The 22,085-nt window shown below is 36.4% G+C and overlaps 1 protein-coding gene across 1 annotated transcript; it reads right to left on the bottom strand.

The window, feature by feature from the left end:
- Positions 1–14,278: 14,278 nt before the first annotated feature.
- On the bottom strand, positions 14,279–14,758 carry LOC143589993 (uncharacterized). The gene has a single exon (XM_077070602.1). The coding sequence runs from the start codon at positions 14,756–14,758 to the stop codon at positions 14,279–14,281; it is 480 nt and encodes a 159-aa protein (XP_076926717.1).
- Positions 14,759–22,085: the final 7,327 nt, after the last annotated feature.

Below are 22,085 nucleotides of genomic sequence, written 5' to 3'. Positions count from 1 at the left end.
TTCATTAATTTGAATTGGCTTTCAAATTTGGGATTCGAACCTGTTGCTGACGACGAAGCAGCCCCTTTCCTTTTCCTTTGGTTCTTCTACCCCCCGGCCGAGGCATCTCGGTAGTATTCACGGGGTCATTATCGCTTAAGTTGAAGTTTCGAGCGTCGGAACGGGGCGTGTTTGGATCAACCGAAGACGATGTTTTAGACTTTTTTTTACTCGGGCCACCGTCGGCTTCAGCTTCGGCATCCAACACCAAGCCCCATTTTGGGTGATGCCTCAATAGGTCTTTCCAAATGCCAAACTAGTTGAAGGTCTCGCCGACCTTATGTTGAAACTCAACCAACGCGTTTTCCATGACTTCCGCGTCCAAGACATCGCTACTCCTAGTTCGATTCATCCGAGAGAAAACGTATGGAAAGCCATGCATTTTGTGTTTCTGTCGCCCAATTTCGACAGTAACGAATCTTTTTCTCGACGCGAGTCCCCGCCAAGGTTGTGAAACCTCTCTATAATTTTGTGCCAAAATACCCCCCGCTTTTTGATAGTTCGCTGAAAAAATAAAAACATTACAAGTTTAATGTTTGTTATAAGAAATTTAAAAAAATATATATGTATTTTAAAAACATACCGCATTTGGCATCTTCCGATATCTGGCACCAAGCACGAGCACATAGTACGCACTTGTCGCTACTCCACGCTATCACCGTTTTTTTAACCCGAGGTTCGCCGGTGGCCTTCTTTGGGTGTTTTCTCGAACGTCCGCGTTGGCTCTAACCGCCTGCGGTCTCCGGGGCGGGTTGGGTCTCCGGCACGAACTCGACCTCGGGTTGGGTCTCCGGGGCGGGTTGGGAACCCGAACCCGCAAAAATGTTTGTCATTGGGTTTTGGAAATCGGGCACCGCATTTGGTATAGAGTTTTGTAGAAGTGCAAAGTACGCGGCCATTTGCGGGTCATACATTTGCGGGACGAGTACGGTTGGCGTCGGGCGGTAGATTGGTTCGGTTGTGGATTTTGGCTGCCTTGACGGGCACATTGGCCGAAACCGAGAATATTTTGGTTGTTGTTTGGAAACATTTTGGTAGAAATATTTGTGTAAAAGATATAAAAGAATATTTTGGAGTGTGTTAAAAAAATGAGTTTGGTTTGTTTATATAGTATAAATATAATTAATATAATTTAAAAAAAAAAATCCCAACGGCTCCAAACCCACCCAACAGCTATTTTTTTGATTTGTGTGCCATTCTTCCGCGTTTTGTATACAACGTAGCAAAAAAAAAATTACATAACGCGGGGGGGGGGGGGGGGGGTGTACCCCCCGCGTTTTCCTCCTTAACGCAACACAAAACGCACCCATTACAGGTGGTCTTAGAGTAATGGATCTGAAATATTATAGTGAATGACAGGTTGTTGAAATTCATGGAGAGCATGCATCCTTGCATATTTGTATGTCTTTTGTTCCAGTTCATATTCCCATTTCATATCCTTACTTTCCTTGTTACACTTATTACTCATTTCCTTACACTGCGTTCTCGAGTTTTTAATTAAAAGAAAGGAAAGTATAAGATTGGATAGGATGGGAGAAGAAAAGAAAGTACATGCATATAATGCATTCTCAAGTTTAATGTAAAATGAAAGAAAGGGGAAGAAAAGAAATGGTTAATTACATTCTTTAGTTTAAATGAAAAGAAATGGAAAGAAAAAAATGTGTCGTTTTACAAATATAGCCTTTTTAAAACAATTATTAGATATAGATTGAAGGGTTAAGTGGTAATTTTAAATATTTATCCTTTCCTTTCTTTTCAAATCATGCCAAATTGGCAAGAAAACTTTGGGACTTAAAACACCCAAGTTTTCCTATCATTTCTTTTATAAACAAAACTCAAGAATGAAGATTCAAACTAAAATCTTATCATTTCCTTTCTTATCCCTTGGAAAGAAAAACTCAAGAATACAGTGTTAATAATACACCATTAATATTCATAAATGTAGACATAACTTGCTATGTATATACATACACAATCATCATCATTCATGAGATTCATTGTCGTTTGTAACACAATATAGATCAATATGTTTTTTTCTACTTATCTACAACTTATAATTCTTTGCACCATCACAACCTTCAAACCTTCTATCTCACTCAATCTGATGCAGTTTTGGAAGCGACCAATGGCTCAAGAGACTCATGATTAATCAAAGACGATAAAACGAACCAAAGGTTCAAAGAACAAAGTTCTCTTAAATTAAAACTCAATCAAAAACTAATTAAACAAAAGACCTAACAATCATATTTATAAATAAAAATAAATATTTGGGTCGGGCCGAGTTAATGGGTCGGATGCTCCTGCATCATTCTCTCTCTCTTCGAAAAAACTCGTCCTCGAGTTTTGCTTTTAAAACAAAGCCGCATGGATCGAAAGGAACATCAACCCGATTCGGAATTATTACTATCATGACAGCCTGTCTAAATGACTTAACTTCACGGGTTGTCTCACCCTGTTCCGAACGTGTACCACCTGGATCTATTGGGTTCCGAGTCTCTTCACCACCTTTTCCCCGTCTTCGAAAAAAGACTCATCCTCGAGTCTTGAGAACGTCGAAAAAATCATTGACAACCTGATTCTTATTTAGTGTTATCACAACCCACCTAAACGGTTCAACTTCAGGTTTCATCTCATTCAACTCTAAACTTTTACCACCTGGGTCAAAAGGAACATCCGCGTGATTATTGTTCATGGTTTGTGCTCTGTTTTCTAACTCATATGGGCTAGGCCTTTTATTAGCCATATTCCCATGAAACCCACCATTAGGAATATCATATGCATTTTAATCCCGCGTAGACTTCACTGCATTTAAAGATTCCATGTATAGAGTCCCACGTGATTTAATGTCATCCAAATATGGATGGTGATACATTTTCGTAAACAAGAGCATTTTTACCTCTAAATTGAATATCAATTCCATTTACCCCACGTGGGCCATGCATTGACTGCAAAATCTCACCCATATCTCTATCAATACTTTCATTAATTTTAAAATAAATTTCATTTTGAATTCCCACATATTTAGGAGATAATACCTGCAAGCCTTCATTCGTGTGCTGAAATATTGGAGCTTCCATATTTATCTCACGATTATTTAGAACTTTCATAACAGTCGGCGGCACTAATGAAATTTCCATACCAACACAACCATCTGCAGAAAGCAAACTTTTGGAAACCACTTCATCATCAACACTTACATTTATTTTGGAATACATGCAACCCTCACCATCTTCGTTTTGTCCGGCCTCTTGAATGGTATTGTCGTTAAAAACCGTCTGCACCAACAAGCACTCTTCTTCATCAGGGAAAAACCCATCTTCATCATACCGAGGTACCTCGTCCGGAAGAACTCCTAGCCAGATTCATGTTCATAGATCGGTTCGTCGAACCGAGGGTGGGGATGGTCAAAAGGATGCTCCTCTTCCTCGTTCACATCGTCCCAGACGATAGTTCTCGATTCGGTTTCCTTAATATGAATCACCCCTTTCAACTCAAGATCCCGTATCCTCTGTCGGAGTCGTGTGATCTCTTGTTGTATTTCAAGATCTCGTACTCGTCTGCGGAGCCGTTTGATCATCCTAAGATCCCGTGGGTCGGAAAAGACTTCATCGCTGCCTCGGTCGGCGACTCTGCGAGTAGGACATCGATCTTCTCCACGAGCACATGAATAGAAACTCCTCCTTTCGTTGCCTCTGTCGGCGAATCTATGAGCGAGAAAGTATTCATCTCCATGTCGAGCCATTTGAGAACCAAAAGCTCTGATACCAACTGATGCAGTTTCGGAAGCGATCAATGGCTCGAAAGACTCATGATTAATCAAAGACAATAAAACGAACTAAAGGTTCAAAGAACAAAGTTCTCTTCAATAAAAACTCAATAAAAAACTAATTAAACAAAAGACCTAATGTAAGGCCCCGTACCCGGTAGCCTTACTTTAGCGTCGGATTTACTCATATACACAGTTCTTACAATCAGAGTTAATTAAAACTTTCGCGGAAACGTCAACTTAAATAATTCATTACAAAACATTAAATCTTTTCTTTGATACCATAATACAAAACATTATATTTAAAACATCTTTTCTTCCATTTTCAGATGCCAGCCTTTCAATCCATGCCATGTGCCATCCTCATGCTAGTTCTTTGGTCTGATCACTTGCGTGCATACTAAAAGTCAGCTACGCTGAGTGAGTTCTAGTTAATCAAGCAACTTATCATACAGCCACTACATGCATCATATACGTATCCGAAGACACGTAGTCCACTATCTAACCTGCTCACCTTACCACTTAGCCTCTTATTTACACCTACCACTTTGCCACTTTAATAACGTATAACGTTATGCCACTTTGCCACTTTAATGACGTAGTCACGTATACGCTTACCCTACCACGTACTATCGTCATGCCACTAACACTCTTACTAGACTCTTGCCACTTCTAACACACTCTACCTCTACTTGTCTACCACACGCTTCATATCATTTACATAATAAGCAAGTCACATCATAGCATTCATACACACTAATAACCACTTGGCAATCACTATCCTTGGCGATGCATGCAATATCCGAAGATCGTTCACGCACTGGCAAGTATTATATATTAGCTACCTCGTATAACATCTATAGCATACACTTACCACTTAAGGTAAGTGTATTCACACTTCACATCGAGTATGCACACAGCCCCGAAAACATAACAAGGAAATGGGGCTAGAAACTCACCTGAACTTGGTTACTTCTTCTGCTACTGGTTATTCCTTCTCGAGCTGTGCGCGTCTAACTGTTTAATAATTGAATATCAAATACTACTCTAGCCATTCTCATTACTACTTAATTAGTCTTACGTGTCTAAGCCGATTTTACTCCATTGAATCATTACCCAGTTAGTTAATCGTTACTCGTTAATCCTTTAAGGGCATCTTTCATAAATTATCAAAGTCCAAGGGCTACTATGTAATTATCTCATTATTTTCTAAGTACAGGGACCATTCTGTCATTATGCTAAACTTCTTGTTCGTTACTTTGGTCTTAGCGAATTGGACTTTCTAATTCGTTATCTCTATTAACGAATGGTCTTAACGAATCAAGGGTAATTCGTTACCCTTTTCCCTTAACGAATCGGATAAAGAATCAAGCCTAGTTCGTTAGGCTTCCTTATGCGAATCAGCTAAAGAATCACCCTCCGATTCGCTAAGTTCCCATAGCGAATCAGCTAAAGAATCACCCTCCGATTCGCTAAGTTCCCATAGCGAATCAGCTAAAGAATCACCCTCCGATTCGCTAAGTTCCCATAGCGAATCAACTAAAGAATCACCCTCCGATTCGCTAAGTTCCCATAGCGAATCAGCTAAAGAATCACCATCCGATTCGCTAAGTTCCCATAGCGAATCAGCTAAAGAATCACCCTCCGATTCTCTAAGTTCCCATAGCGAATCAGCTAAAGAATCACCCTCCGATTTGCTAAGTTCCCATAGCGAATCAGCTAAAGAATCACCCTCCGATTCGCTAAGTTCCCATAGCGAACTAGGGTTAGGTCAGGGAATGTCAGAACATTCCCTGACACCCCTATCCTCATATTAACTTTTCCGGCGCCGCCTTTCCGGCGTCGTCATTGCCGGAAAGCCGCCGAAAATACGCAAACTCACCGGAAAAAACGAGTTTTAACTCGTTTTTCACCGTTTTTCTCCCCGTTCGATCCAGATCTGAGCTAGGGTGATCCCTAAGCTCATCATAGGTTCGGTTTATACCCGATTCCACCCGGATCTCATGATTTAAATGGTTTAACGGTGTCGCCTCGTCGTTTCGCAACTATATCTAACGGGTTAAGCTCATACAATATTAAACTATCGTTACCTCGAATCGGTGCTCGGTTTCCTTCTTGATATAGGCTAGAGATAAGGATGAACTAGAGAGAAATATTAAGTGTGTGTTTTGGTGTGTATGGAATATGTGAGAATGAGGATTAAATGGTGTTTAATGGTATTTATATTTAGGGATCATGGGCTCAAGCCCATGGACTCTCCTTCCTTCTTTCATAACCCAAGTCCATAACCCATATCCATTACCCAACACTAGCCCGACCCATACCAACTCCTACTCTATTTATTTATTTCCCGATAACCCGAGTAAACTTTCCCTCTATTATTAAGTAATATAATTAATATTATTTTGGAAATTTCGGGATGTTACACGTAACAATCATATTTATAAATAAAAATAAATATTTGGGTCGTGCCGAGTTAATGGGCCGGATGCTCCTGCATCACAATCTCCCCACTCTATGGTAACCAAAATGTCACACCATCCAATGATCGTAAGTCTGTTCAAATCTCCATGGATAAGTGGTCAACTTACGGGGCGGGTTTTAATTCATGATACACATATAATCATGGATTGTGCCTTTATCACGCTACCAAACAACAGCTTCCCAGCTGGCCGGTGTTGTCACAAGTTATTATTTTTGACTCCTCCTCTCCACAAATCCACCACCCTCTACCGATTCTCCTCAACACCCCTCTAGTCGTCGTCGTAACCCCTCCAATCACCCACCACCGCTTCTTGTCACCACCAGTGATGCACCACCTAACACCTATTATCCTCACCACCATCGATCCACCACTGTACCATCACCGTCTTAATGGAGATTAACTTGAGAAGGTCCCTCATGTTGGAGCACCTTATAGGTAAATCCTTGAATAATCGGTCCGATTTGATTAGTTTTGTTGATAGGTCATTGATTAATCCATCTGTTTTTTAGCTGGCTTTCGGGACACCATTACTGCGACAGTGCGACCCACGTTTCGATTAACGTAGCATTGGAGTGGCGGCTCTCCCACAACTCATGATCAATTATGGGTGGGAATGGCCTCTCATGGAGTAATCTTGCCGGTGATTTTGTAAATATATAATTTGTAATTTTTATTTTCGACTAGTATTTTGTATCATTATGTTTACTTTATGCTAACTTTTTGTACGATAATGGATGATTATGTTATGATATTGAATGATAATTACGATTTTTTATGATATCGGATTATTATGTTAGATATTGGATGGTAAATGATTTTAAATTTTTTGTTTGTATACTCCATTCGCCCCATTAAAAGTGGCATGGTTTAAAAAACACAAAGTTCAAGGTAGATTGAATGATTACTTTTTTTCGCTTAACAAATGAATGATCATCAATATTTTTTTATTAATATTAGTTGTGTGTGTTTAATGGTTAACTTAGAAATTGGTTAATAAATTTTGAAAGTGACATTTGTAATGGGACAAAAAAAAATATGGACAACCTTAATATGACTGAGGAAATTATAATTTTGAAGGTAAATTAAAAAAAAGTGTTGTTTATAATATTTGAAGTCAAAATAAAAAAAAAATTATGTTTATTTAATTGTTATAGGGTAAAAATGATTAAGAAAACAACTAATTTTATTAAGTTTGAAGTCAGAATTTTTGAAAATATATTATTTTTTATTTTAAATTTTAGAGTGATTTTTTGTCGTTGGGACACAAACAAATTTTTTCTATACCACATGGACGTAAAATAAACATTAAAAAGCGTAAAATAGTCATTTTTGGATTCCGTTGGACGGACATGCTCTACTCAAAAGTACTCCCCTTTTGAGACCACATGGACACAAATGTATCATTTTGATTTTTAGGGACATTGTGCGCCCTCCCCAGAATTACAGGGACCCAAATGTATAAAACTACAAAAGTAATGTGTTAAAAACAATATGATCGAATATATATATATAGCATTGTAAACGAACCGGACGTCCGACCATTCGTCCGATGAGAAGTTTATGTTCTTCCATTAATAAATGAATCGGACATTAACAAAATAATTTTTTTGGTAAGCTTAACGGACGAGCATGGACAAAGACGACGCTTATTCAATAATGTTCGTGAACGTTCGGTAACGTCCGTATGGTAACATACGCCTGTAAGACCCCGTTTCCGGTGCCCTACTTTGGACGTTGGATTTACTCATAAACACAGTTCTAAATATCAGAGTTAATGAAAACATTCGCGGAATATTAAAAACATTCAAACCATTTCATTACATAACCATATTTCTTGTCTTAACGATCATTCCAAATTATTTAACATAAAACATTGTCTTTAAAATAACATAACACTTCCTTGAGATGCCAGCTTATTCAAGTCCAAGCCATGTGCTTCCTCTTATGCAAGCTGCCTCAATCTACTCCCCTGCGTGCATACTAAAAGTCAGCTACGCTAAGTGAGTTCTAGTTAATCTTACAACGTACAATCTGTTCTCATACTTGCACACGTGTCCGAAGGGGTGTACATTGATTATACTTACTCTTCATATATAACTAACCATCATATTTAAAGAGCCTTCCGCCCTATAACCTCACATATATTATAAGGGTCTGGTCCCTAACATCACATATATTATAAGGGGTCTGGTCCCTAACATCACAGATATTATATAGGGCCTGGTCCCCAACATCACAGATATTATAAAGGGTCTGGTCCCAAACATCACAGATATTATAAAGAGTCTGGTCCCAACATCACAGATATTATAAAGGGTCTGGTCCCCAACATCACACATATTATTAGGGTCTGGTCCCTACCATTATAAAGGGTCTGGTCCCCAACATCACAGATATTATTAGGGTCTGGTCCCTACCATCATAGATATTATTAGGGTCTGGTCCCTTTGTTTCATACTACTATAACATACATGTCCTTTACATACTTTCCTTGACAATATGTGCAATCTCCGAAGAGCGTTCACGTACTAGCAACATATCATACTAACATCATACTTGATCATTCATACATCATTTATACATCATATATATTCATACATACAACATTCATACATCATATATATCAATCATATCATTAACTACCACCTGACGGTTCATGCAATATCCGAAGATCGTTCATGCACCGTCAATCAATCATCATACATAATTCACACAGGGCATACACTTACCACTTAAGGTAATTGTATTAACTATCACATCGAGTATGCACACAACCCCGAAAACATAACAAGGAAGTGGGGCTAGAAACTCACCTCAATGCGGTTGCGTTCACCGTTTACGGTTATTCTCTTCTTGAGTTGTGCACGACTAACTAACTGTAAAATAATTATACGCATCAATAAACTATCACTACACATATCGTATTTCTAGTTTAATTATAACCCTCAACGAACGGGGGTCCGGGGGCAGCGCCCCTGGCAGCGGGGTCTAGGGGTGGCAACCCCTAGCAGGGTCCAAGGGGCAGAGCCCCTGGCTGGGGTCGAGCTGTCTTATCACATTTTCCATTATGATTTTGAATCATTAGATAATTTGCTACTTAAAAGACCAAGGGCTTCTTTGTAATTAAATCATTCTTTTCTAAGTCCAGGGACCATTCTGTCATTCTGTTAAACTTCTAATTCGTTACAGGTTCATAGCGAATTGGATTATCCTGGCGAACTGGTTCCTATAACGAATTGAACCCTTAACGAACTGGACTCCTTAACGAATCAGTCCATATAGCGAACCGGTCCAAGTAGCGAATTGGACCTTCTAATTCGTTATTTACTTTAACGAACTAATCATAACGAATCAAGGGTCATTCGTTACCCTTTTTCCTTAACGAATCAGAGACGAACTATAGCTAGTTCGTTGTGCTCCCTTACACGAATCAACTAACGAATCACCTTTAATTCGTTAAGTCCCCATAGCGAACTAGGGTTAGGTCAGGGAATGTCAGAACATTCCCTGACATCCTTAACCTCGTATTAACTTTTCCGGCGCTGCCGCCGGAAAACCGCGGATTCGCCGGAAAAACGAGTTTTAACTCGTTTTTCACCGTTTTTCGTCCCGTTCGATCCAGATCTGAGCTAGGGTAACCCCTAAGCACATCATAGGTTCGGTTTATACCCGATTCCACCCGGATCTCGTGACTTAAACGGTTTAACGGTGTCGGCTCGTCGTTTCGTGACTATATCTATCGGTTAAAGCTCATACAAGATCATAGTATCATTACCTTGGATCGGAATCGTTTCCTCCTTGATGATTTCGGCTAGAGTGAGAGAGAAACTAGAGAGAGCTTAAGTGTGTGTTTTGGGAGGTGTATGGAATGTGTGAAATGAATGATTAATGGGCATTTATGACTTATATAATTATGGATCATGGGCTTAAGCCCATGGTCCTTTCCTCTTTCTTTCATAGCCCAAGTCCATAACCTATATCCATTTAACCCAACACTAGCCCGACTCATAATAACTTGTATTTTCATTTATTAACCGGAACTAAAAAACGGGATGTTACAACGCCTGTTAGGTTTGTTTACGTATGCCCGTCTGCTAATGTATAATATTATGTAATCGGTATGCTTTATTTATTTGTTTTTCTATCAGATTTCCCACTCTATGCCCTTATGTTCGTTTGTTCATTTGAGTCATTTATGTATGTTTGTCCATTAGTGTTCGTTTGTGAATTAGTGATTATTAGGCATGTTAGTGTTCGTTTACAACATTAACGAACACACATGGACAAACTCAAATCCTTTATGAGCGGACACGAACACGAATTTTCGGTCGGTAGAGTGTTTGTGATCCGTCCGTTTGTCCGATAAAAGCTTAACGGACGAACACTGCCGTCCGGTTCGGTTCGGTCCGTTTAAAACCCTAATTATATATATTTACAAACATTTCAAATGGATTAGTTTGGGTTGCTATGAAAATTATATTGGTTAGTTTAGATAAGATATTTTAACAAAAAGGATCAATATGAGTCACTCGAAATTTCACCTTGTTATTTCGGGTCAAAATGGGCCGACAGATTTAAAAAAATGGATCGATGTGGGTTAGTGCCCATAATTTTGGTATTTTTTTTCAGTTTCTTTTTTGTCCAGTTTCAGTATTTTAGTTTTGATCGGTTTGTTTCGATTTTTGGTTAATGTTTCGTTTTCGTCGACTTTCTCGGTTTTGGATCGATTTCTCCTTTTCTTTTCTCGCACAAGGACAACAGAGGAAACATTTTAGTTGTTTTTTACTGTTTTTGTTTTTTATTTATATTTTGAGTAATGATTTTTTAGTGGTATTTGATCTCAACCTGTTTCGACCCGGCCCCGTTCCAACGTGAACCCTTTTTAACCCACACCGTTCGACCTGAACCTATTCTGACCCAAACTAAAACAACCCTGTTTTTATTTGATTTGTTCAGACCTAACTCGTTTCGACCCGTGACTCATTTCCAGCCCACCCAACCCATTTGCCACCCTTTAAGTTCCAACATATATAAAATAAAGAAAAGTAAACGTCACCTCTTCTTCATCTCCTATGCGGTTATGCAAAACCCTAATGAAATATTAATCCTTAGATTGCACGTCTTCTTCAACAATCACTCAAAAAATTGTTAACATGTCCAAAACCTCTAAATTCTGCTTCTCGCAAGCTTCCATGGAGGATTCTGATCAGCAATCTGGAGCACTAATTATCGGTTCCAACGATGACCTTCTAACCGAAATCCTTCTCCGTCTTCCTGTTACCTCCATCCTTCGTTTCAAATCCGTATCTAAACACTGGGCGATTGCTTTTGACTCACACACGCTTCACCCACCGGTTGTTAATATTAATAACAACGTTTCAAAATCTGTTGGTCTATTTGGTCCAAATATATATTTACCGTATGATGTTGAAAACCGAAGCCCTCCTCCTTTCCGTAGTCTTGATTTCTACTTTAATCGTTCCAATGTCATAATCTAGCAATCTTGTAACGGTTTATTACTTTGTCATGCCATTCACAATCGTGCTCTAGAATATTATGTTTTTAATCCCACCACCAAGCAACTCGCATTCATCCCACCAATCCCCGTAGGCCATACTCGTTCTATGGCTCTGGCATTTCATCCAACACATTGCGTGCACTACAAAGTTGTTTCTATTTGTGCTTTAGAGCCTGAATGGAACTCGTTGCAGATTCAAGTTTACTCGTCTGAAACAAGGAAATGGAAGATTTGTATCGAATTATTCTCTGCGAATATATCCGCGGCTGACCCTCCGGTTTACTGTAATGGAGCCGTTTATTGGGCTCCCGATTATTATGACAGCAGCAGTAGTTTGTTGTGCTACAAATTAGACGTTGAACAGTTGCAAATGTTGTCTGTGCCGGAGGGGTCGGTGTATGATGAAATAACGATAATGTATTTTGGGGAATCGAGAGGGCAACTGCAATTAATATTATACACGGATATCGATGAAGATAATTTGCGCTTGAATATGTACGAGATGTTGACAGATTATTCGGGGTGGTTTGTCAAGTATCGATTGCAGCTTGATGAGGTTGTAGGTGCTTTTCCAAATATGGTCGGTCAATACGGTAATGATTTTGTAGTTGGTGATGTGGTTAGAGGTAAAGAAGAAGAAGAAGAAACATTCTTGGTGTTGTTGACTCCCGAGAAGATGATAACGTACAATGTTCATGACAAGAGTTTCAAACAAATACATAGTTACAAAACCCACTGTAGACGTGTTCATCGATACATTGAAACCTTGTCTTCGTTCTAAAAGACAGTTAGTTTTGTTTATGTTTTTTTTATCAAGGTGCTTGAATTTGTTTTAATATATTGGTAAACTTCTGGTTTATTAAAGTAGTGCGTGTGTTTTGTTTACATCTAATATCTTGATGATTGTGGCACAAAGTTAATTATAAGTTTATAACGATCTTTTATTCATAGTCTAAACATGAAATTGATCGCGTTATGAAGAAATGATGGATTGGTGTTGGGAGAAAGATGTGCAGTGTAATGCCTTTTTCCTCTTTATACTGCCATATCCGTCTACACAATAATGTATGTACATTGCATTAGCGACGGATTACTTTAGCTACACATTACCAATGAGGTGACGAGTGTTATTGTTCAATTTTATTTTTTTCGTGGGCTAACACTAATTGTGTCATTTATTGTCGTCTCATCCAGCTCACAGATTTCCGGAATAGATCTTTGATCATTATTCACTGCTTATCCGAATTGTGTCTTGTTAGTCTCTTGTACTCAATCTCCCTGATTTTGTGTATTGGATTTAACATTTGTCAAAGAATAAGCTACAATTCATGAATATTTAACAAACATTATGAATAATATGGCTCAATTATACACGTAAATATTAGTGGAAAAGAGTTAAAAATCTAACGTCCTTTCTAAAGTGGTTATGCAAATGAGTTCACAAATAAAGTCGACCAGTGGTACGGTGTTTTCCCTTTACAAAAGTGTGTGTTTTCAAAACTTTGCAAATGCATAGTTGGTGTTGTTTAGATGTTACCTTTTTTAACGAAATTTTAAAGACCTAAAAACCCATCACAATACCGCTAGACTAATATGCAGTGAATGAGCGAATCGGTAAAATAAAAACATATAAATGTGTTTACAAACGGATGGATTTAAACATATGATTCGTTAATAAGTCGGTTATTAGAGTAATGGATGTGAAACATTATAGTGAATGACAGGTTGTTGAAATTCATGGAGAGCATGCATCCTTGCATATTTGTAGTCTTTTGTTCCAGTTCATATTCCCATTCTATATCCTTACTTTCCTTGTTAAACTTATTACTCATTTCCTTAATAACACACCATTAATATTCATAAATGTAGACACAACCTGCTATATACATACACAATCATCATCATTTACGAGATTCACTAGTTTGAGACCCGTGTATTACACGGGCAATTAGTGAAAATTTTAATATTTAAACATTATACAAAATACAATCAATAACACAATTGTCATATATTGTTAATACAATTACAAATTACATTTACAGGAATTACAAAAAAAAAAATATATATTACCCACGTATTTTATAAATAAGAAAAAATTTCCTTATACACAACATTTGTTGTTGTATTGGTCAGATTACATTGAATCAAGAATCGGAATCTTTAGTCCACACCTACTTGTAACTCTTGACAAGGCGACGTATAGTTGTCCATGTGAGAACACGAGTTCTTTTAAGTTCAAACCAACCCTTGATAATGATTGACCTTGGCTTTTGTTTATCGTCATCGCGAAACATACTGCAAGGGGAAATTGTTGTCTTTGAAATTTGTATGCTATTTTGTTGTCTGATGGAGTCAGTGGCGAACTATGGATCAAAACTCTATGACCAATGTTAGTTCCATAAATAATTTTAGCTTCAACTACACGAATACCTAAAGATATAATCTGTAGTCGAGTACCGTTACATAAAGCTTATTTCTGGTTAAGATTTCTAAAGAGCATAACAGGAACACCAACTTTTAGCACCAGTTTGTGGTTTGGTAGTCCAGATATTCTTAGACCATTAAGTAGTTTAGGCGAGTATATAGTTGCATCATCAGTGTCATTGATATATTCTGAACTGCATATGGTATCTGAACTTAAGTACTCGACTTCATCACGTGGAAAAAACTTGAGCAAACTATCATTAATCACATCAACAATTTCGTTTGTTGGTGCAAGTATGGCTATATCCTGAAAGTAATATTTGTTCTCGTAATTATGTAGAATATCAGGATATACAAAGTCAAAAGGTTTTGATATAGGATCAACATAATCTTTTATAAGTAGATCGTCAGGTATATCTATCGTTGCAACACCATTATTATGACCGCCAATATTACCTTCACCTATATCTAAAAGCCATTTAGCAAATAATCTGGTTTCTTCAACATCAAATGATGGTGTACCCATAGTTAAACTTAGGTTTTTTGTTAATCTCAAGACATTGCATTCACTTTGATGTAGGAAGAACATAGAGAGACGTTTACGATGTCTTGTCTAGTGCCCTTTTAAACTACAGGTAGGATTTTTCGAAAGTCTCCTCCAAATACAACAACTTTTCCTCTAAATTGCAAATTAGAAGATAAAACATCTTTTAATGACCTGTCAATAGCTTGAAAGCCATGTTTGTGAGCCATTGGAGCTTCGTCCCAAATTATTAATTTGTTTTTTTTCTAAAAATTGTGCCTCATTTATACCTGGATCTATGTAGCAAGTAGAATCCTCATTAAGTTTTATCAAAATATGAAACCTAGAATGTGTTGTGCGACCTCCGGTTAACAATAACGAAACAATTCCACTTGAAGCAACAGTTAGGACGATTTCGCTTTTTGATCTTATGGCAGTTGATAAAGTCTTCCATAAGTACGTTTTACCAGTTCCACCATAACCATATACGAAGAACACACCCCTTTTATTCTGCTGTACAACCATCATTATATGATCAAAAACATTTTTTTGCTCATGAGTAATTGAATTAAATAGAGTTTGGAAATTTACTTTTAGCAAGTTTTGATCGTATGAAAACTCTTCGTGAATCAAACTATTAGATGCAATAGATATATACTCGGCATAGGGAAAGGCATGGTTTGATATTTTCTTAAGCTTGAGTTGTTGCGCAGCAAGATTTTTTCAATCTCAAATAATGTGAGGTTCTTGAATTGATCTTCAGTTAGCGATAACTCAGTGAAAATTGAATAAAAAATTAATTTGGTAATACTAATGACTATATATATAGATATAAAGATTGTAAAACTAACTTCCAAAATGTTGATACCAATATGTCGTTGGTTGTAAAGAATGTCATTAGAAAGCCATGGTCTTTCCTGTGCTTTTATCCACTGCTTTTAGATTGTCATCGGCCACCGAGATAACATCATGTTAAAATAAATACAAAAAATATGTATTAACAAATCTGTCAACTACTATTTATAAAAGGAAGTGGTAAAAAACAAATGTTGTATATTAGTTTATTGTTTTTGTATAATAAAGGAAAGTAACTTAAAATGAAAAGTGACACACCTTTCCACTAAATGTGTCAACAAACGCAATAATAGTGGAGGTGGATTCTTGATGCTATTGAATGAATTAAATAAACGAATTTAAGAATGATCATATGTTTGAATATCAATTGAATTGAAATTGGAAAAAATATCCGTATGGAAAAATGTTGCTTGACCATGGAAAGTTTAAAATATCAATTGAAGAATATATGCTAAGCTATTGATGAAAATAAAAGACCATTCATTTTGTAAATTAAAGTTAAATGCCACAAATCCAGGCAATAGTAAAACAAAATTTAATACAAAAAAAATCCAAAAAGTGAGAGTTGAATTACCTAATGTAAAATCAATAATTACATTTGAATTTACATTAGGTAACTTTTTATGGATTTAATTTCCAATTCAATCCAGTTCCAAATTATTTTAAAAGATTTTAAGATTCCCATACACATATTGAAAGAATGTTCACTAAATTATAATAGAAATGTATAAAAACGACAAAAATATTCGTCAATAATTATTAAATTTTGTTTAACCAAACGGATGGTTAATACCTGGTTATAGTTAACTTTCTTTTGAAGTTCTGCTAATATAAAAGCATCATAAGTTAGCTTGGATATATTAATATGAGTGCCTCGATTATCCAAATTATTATACTGATTATCGACAATCTTGATAGCAAACACTTTCTTCTCAAGGTTCTTCAGTTCCTCAGGAAATAAGTCCGAATCAGGAGGCCCCTACGCATAATTTAGTAATTAACTATTAATAACAAATTATATGTATAAAGTATGAAAATAAAAAAAAAGTAATCAATTCTTTAAAAAACATACATTTATAACTTTAACCATCAAGTCATAAGCACTAATCTTAAGAAGTCTGTTAGCATGCCCCTCCCACAAACACAAATCGACAACCCCAGTGGCATCTTGGACTGCAAGATTAATACGATACATACATATATGGAAAAATATTTATTTTTAGCAAAGATAAAACAAAAAGTAGTTGTACCATAGATATATTATTAAAACAATAGAATTAATGACAGAATTGAAAAACCTTGGTACAACTTCAACAATAGCGTCTTTGCACTTTTCCTTACAAAAATACTTAACACGAAACTGATTCAGAATATGTGATCCCTCAATTGCACCTTCATTGTTGACACGATCTTTGCCCGACTTTGTGCAAACCTTGCAACTCACGTAATACCATTGCATATATTTGGACATAGGAAGAATCTTTCCACATATAATATAACCTGTTTAGGCTGCAAAAACATACAAACACAAATTTTAGTAATGAAGTATTAAAAATGTTTTGAACAAATTAAGTTACCTTACAAAATTCTTCGATTTCAATGATATGACTGATCTCGGTTGAGTTAAGAAACTCGGTTGAGTTAAGAAACTCCTCGCATAACGGAACACGAATAGTTGGTGTAGAAAGACGGCCACTTGATGAAGGTTCAGAAGGCAATGAACCAAGATAGCTAATAAACGACAAATAAATATTATATAAATGTGAAATAAACTTTTAACTAATTAACAAAAAAAGAACGGGAAGTCAATATAAATGAAAACAAAACCTCATCTTGAATTCATTGATTTCATGCATGTCTTCGTTGATGTTACTAACATTAAGTGAAATGAAAACAGCGGGACGCCCTTGAAATAAACAAAAATAATAAAGTATTCAAAAATTTCATAAATTTAAAAGGTAGATAATTTTAACATTATCAATACGAAATAATCAATGTATCAAACCTTCACGTATCTTGAATAACCCAAATTGTAACACGACAACTACGAGGGCTTGATTAGGATTTGACAGAATATAATTTGACATGTCAAGCGCGTATGATCCCCATAGAGTTAAAGGTAGTCTCTTGTTGTTTCTAAAAAAATGTGAGCAAGTTTTATCATATACAAAGATAACATATATTATAATATGAAATAAAAATGAAATTACCTCAAACCCTTTAACCTTAGATACATCATCTTGGTCTTAACACCATTAGATTTGATTTTGTCCTTAATTGGTGAGTAATTAGCTACAACGCCAATCACATCTATATTGCAAAAATTACATTAGAAATAAGTAATGACAGTAATAAGTAAATAAGCTCAAAAACCACTACGACAATTTAAAAACAAATATGATGGTTATTTTTTGCACTAAAAGAATTCAATTTGTATTTATTGTTGTGTTACACATATAGAAAATGTTACTAACCTACAACAAAAATATCCATATAGAACAATATATATATATATATATAACGTATAAGAAATTGTTACTAACCTACAACTTGTTTACACTTACAAGAGCTCGAGGTATTTAATGTTTGTTCTTGTTTTAAGTTGGTTCAAAGCTAAAGACGTATAAGAAATTGTTGTCAAGCTCTATTACTGTTCATTTGACTTACTGCTAATAAAAAAAACTGGTTTTTTGCCTTTCTCACTCTTCATTATCTTTTGTTTTGTATATGCTAAAATTGAAAGATCATGAAGAGTGAGAAAGAAAAAGAAGGAGATCATGAGAAGTGAGAAAATAATATAAAGTTTCTTTGACTTGATGGTAAATTTTAAGATTTTTAAGTGAGTTAGTTGTAAAAATGTTATAAGTTAGCTTAACTTCAATCGATGTTATTTGACATAAACTTATAACATCTTGCAGATAGACTTTTAAAAATAATCACTAAAATAGGTTTGCTGTTAAAACATTCTTTTTCTGACTCTATATTTTATTGGCTAAGGATAAAAATAATTTATATTAAAAAACATATATAACAAAAAAGGAATTGGATATTTTCAATCACGTACATTTTTATCTAAAAAAAACATATTTAACTCGTTTTTCTCAAAGTACCAGGAAAAAACTATTGTTTCATATTATCCATAATATCATTACTTGGTCTAATGAAATCAGAAAGACCGAAATCGATAAGCTTCATATCAGAATTGTCACTTTTGGACACGAAAAAAACAGGTGTTAACGATCTATAATCGATATCTAGAGGATGTGGTGGCGGTGATGGTGGCGGCCGTGGAGAGGGGCAATAGTAGTGGTGGCGGCGGCCGTGGAGAGGGGCAATAATAGTGATGGAGTTGGGAGAAGTTTGGGATTTAAGATTTGATTAGAATAAAAGATAGTAGGTTTGGATAACAATAAACTGGGTGGGTAATGACCCATGTAGAATCCATATTTTAAGAAATGGGTTAAAAAGTATGAGAATGGATGAGAGTGTGACAAGTGGCATATACACTACGTGAAAATTGACCTTCGGCCACACGAAAAAAGTGTGGTCGTAGGCTTTAGCCACACACATTTGGTTCAGGTCATATGTGGCTAAAGGTCGCGACACCGTGGGTATGATATGGCCACACACAATTTTTAGTTGCCTTATGTGGTAATAAGTGTGGCTAAATGGTACATGCATTAGTTGCTGGCCATCAAGAAGCCTCTTCAATAAGTGTGGCTAAACGGTAGAAAATGGTCACATGACAATTTACTATGAGTAACCACTGCATGTATATAGCCACATGAATTCATGTTTCAGCCACATGAATTTTATATTATTGTGGCCAATAGGGTTGTGTTAAGCTTGCATTGTGACCTATACCGTGTGGATATAGCAAAGAAATGTCCACTTAAATTTAATAATAGAGTGGCTAATTATATGATATAGACACTGGATGTTACATTAAAAGTGACTAAATATGTTTACTTGCCACTCAAACACTCCTTTGTAGATTATAGTGTGGCCATTGTCTTATCGTTTGTCACACATAATGCTTTTTGTAATTTAAAGTGTGGCTATTGTAAAACTTTTCGTCACACATAGTGAGGTACTGTGTGGCTAATCATACCTTATAGACACCGGAGGTTATTGTGAATGTGGCTAAAAATGTGAACTTGCTAGTCAAAAACTCCTTTGTAGTTTGTGGTGTGGCCATTGTCTTACCGTTTGTCACACATAATGCTAAAAATGTGAACTTGCTAGTCAAAAATGTTTATGTTCTGGCTAATGGTCATTTATAGACTCTAATTTTTGTAATTTCAGGTGTGGCTATTGTCTTACTTTTGGACACACCTATTTAATGTGTTCTATGTGGCCAAATTGTGTGTAATTAGGCAATATATAATTATTTTTATTTTTGTGCAGTAATATAAAACAGCTATAAGCAAGCATGACAAAACAAAATTAGAAACAAATTATAATAACAATAATATTCACTTAAGAAAATGTATATGCAAAATATCTTACAAAATAAAAAAATAACGACTACCTATATACTAGCTAAGGCGTCGGTTTTCTTGGCACTGCTCCTTGTCTTCTGTTTGGTCACCCGGTCTATCGTTGTGTACTTTGCCTTTGCCTTCTTGCCAGCTCTGTTTGGTTCTTTTGAGGATGGGAGTGGTGGTAGCTGGAACAATAGAATATGAAAAACAAATATGTATAATAAATGCCGTATCTTGTAATTGAATAGAACAAAATAATAGGCCTGCAGACGAACCGAACGTTCGTTTAACTGTTCATGAACCTTTCGGCTGGAAGTTCGTTTATGTTCTTTTATCTTTGTTCAATTACGTTAGTTTAGATTATAAACAAACGAACATAAACGAACACAAGTGTTCATTTTTTTAAACTAAAGGAAAATGAACATAGATATTTGTTCGGTTAAGTTAAAAGGGAACAAACCTCCTGGTCACATAAGATTAGGTGTTCTGGCCAAGCAACAAAAGTACCACGTGCGTTGCCAACAGTCACAATTTCACCTGCCTCACAAGGAATAATTGCTTGTTCCTTTATGACTTCATAAATACTAACTTCTCCGAGATTGCTTTTCCATGCAACTGTTGTGGAACCGGTGACCAATGAACTTTACCATTTGCCACCTTGTTACGCTTGTCATGCACACACAAACGACACTCATACACCTATAATCAAGCATGTGAAATTAAGATGGCTTAGTTGAAGTCAATATATAAGTACATACCCATGTTGGTGGGAAATTAACAATGTTTCGCGCAGTACATACCTTTATGACAGCAGGTGGGGAAGCTTCATCCGTAGATACATCAACTTTTCTTTTGCGGCTTCTCCGTTTTACCTAAAAACCATTCAATGAATCAATCAACAATTAAAGGAAAAACTGAAATTGCCAAATACTTACTTATGGTTTTTTCAAGCCGTTACTATCCGGAGTGTGGTGTAGTTGTGTTGATGCTTGGTCAACATTGTTCTCTACAGGCTTCATTGGTAATATAAAAGAAATTGGAATTGTTAGACTTATTAGGTTATAAAATATAAAAACTGAAATTGCCAAATACTTACTGATGTCGCGCTATGGGGATCGACTACCGTTTGGTCAACACTTTTTTCCACAGACTTGGCTTGCAATTCGGTAATAGAAAATGTGCACACTCACATTGGAAACCAATTATAAAAAGTACTGAAATTGTCAAATACTTACTGATGTCGCGATATGGGGAGTGGGTACCGTTTCGACAACTATTTTATCCGCAGACTTGACCTACAATTAAATTATGCAAAATCAGCACACTCACATGGAAAGTTAATTATTAAAACAAATCAATCAAACTGTCAAATGCTTACATGAGAAGCGGATTCTTGTTGCACAGCCTCACCTGAGGTTAAGATGTTTCCCACAGAACTGGCCTACAAATCAATTTATTAGGTTATGGAAAATGAAAAATCACATGGAAAGTTGTAATAAACAAAGAAACTGTCAGATACTTACTGGTGCTGGCATTTTATTTTGCGCCACAGCACTAGTACTTTGGTTAGAACCAACCTGGTTGGGAACAGGATTTACCTACGAATTGTGACAAAAACAGTGCCAATTATGTGTGTCGAATGCATTAATTAATATGTAGCATACGTCACTTACTTGACTTGCCGACATTTCCGACAACAATCCTTCGAGATGTCTGAACCTGGCCTCAAATGTTAACCGTTCCTTCTCACGGCTTGCTAGCATAACATTCGTAGATTCAAGTAGAGATGTCAACCTGTTCACCACTACATCTCTCTGCACCGCCTCATACTCAAGTTGGGCAATCCGTTGCTTAAACGAGCATTTTACCCGACTCACGCCCCAATATTTACCTGTTGTCAATCCGTACCCAATCCCTTTTAAAAACCCACCTTTCTCTTTGCCAAGCACTAAGGTGACGGCATCTGTGCACGGTTCAAGTGCCAGGGCTCC

Source organism: Bidens hawaiensis, unplaced genomic scaffold (genome assembly GCF_021521415.1).
Source record: "Bidens hawaiensis isolate Kalapana, Puna unplaced genomic scaffold, B.hawaiensis_p1.1 tig00038085_1, whole genome shotgun sequence".
NCBI lineage: Eukaryota > Viridiplantae > Streptophyta > Magnoliopsida > Asterales > Asteraceae > Bidens > Bidens hawaiensis.
This window is presented reverse-complemented; position numbering and strand designations above follow the sequence as displayed.

Bases quoted from the DNA above. Each gene is read 5' to 3' on its own strand.
- LOC143589993 (XM_077070602.1), bottom strand. From the start codon at position 14,758: ATGGGTACACCATCATTTGATGTTGAAGAAACCAGATTATTTGCTAAA.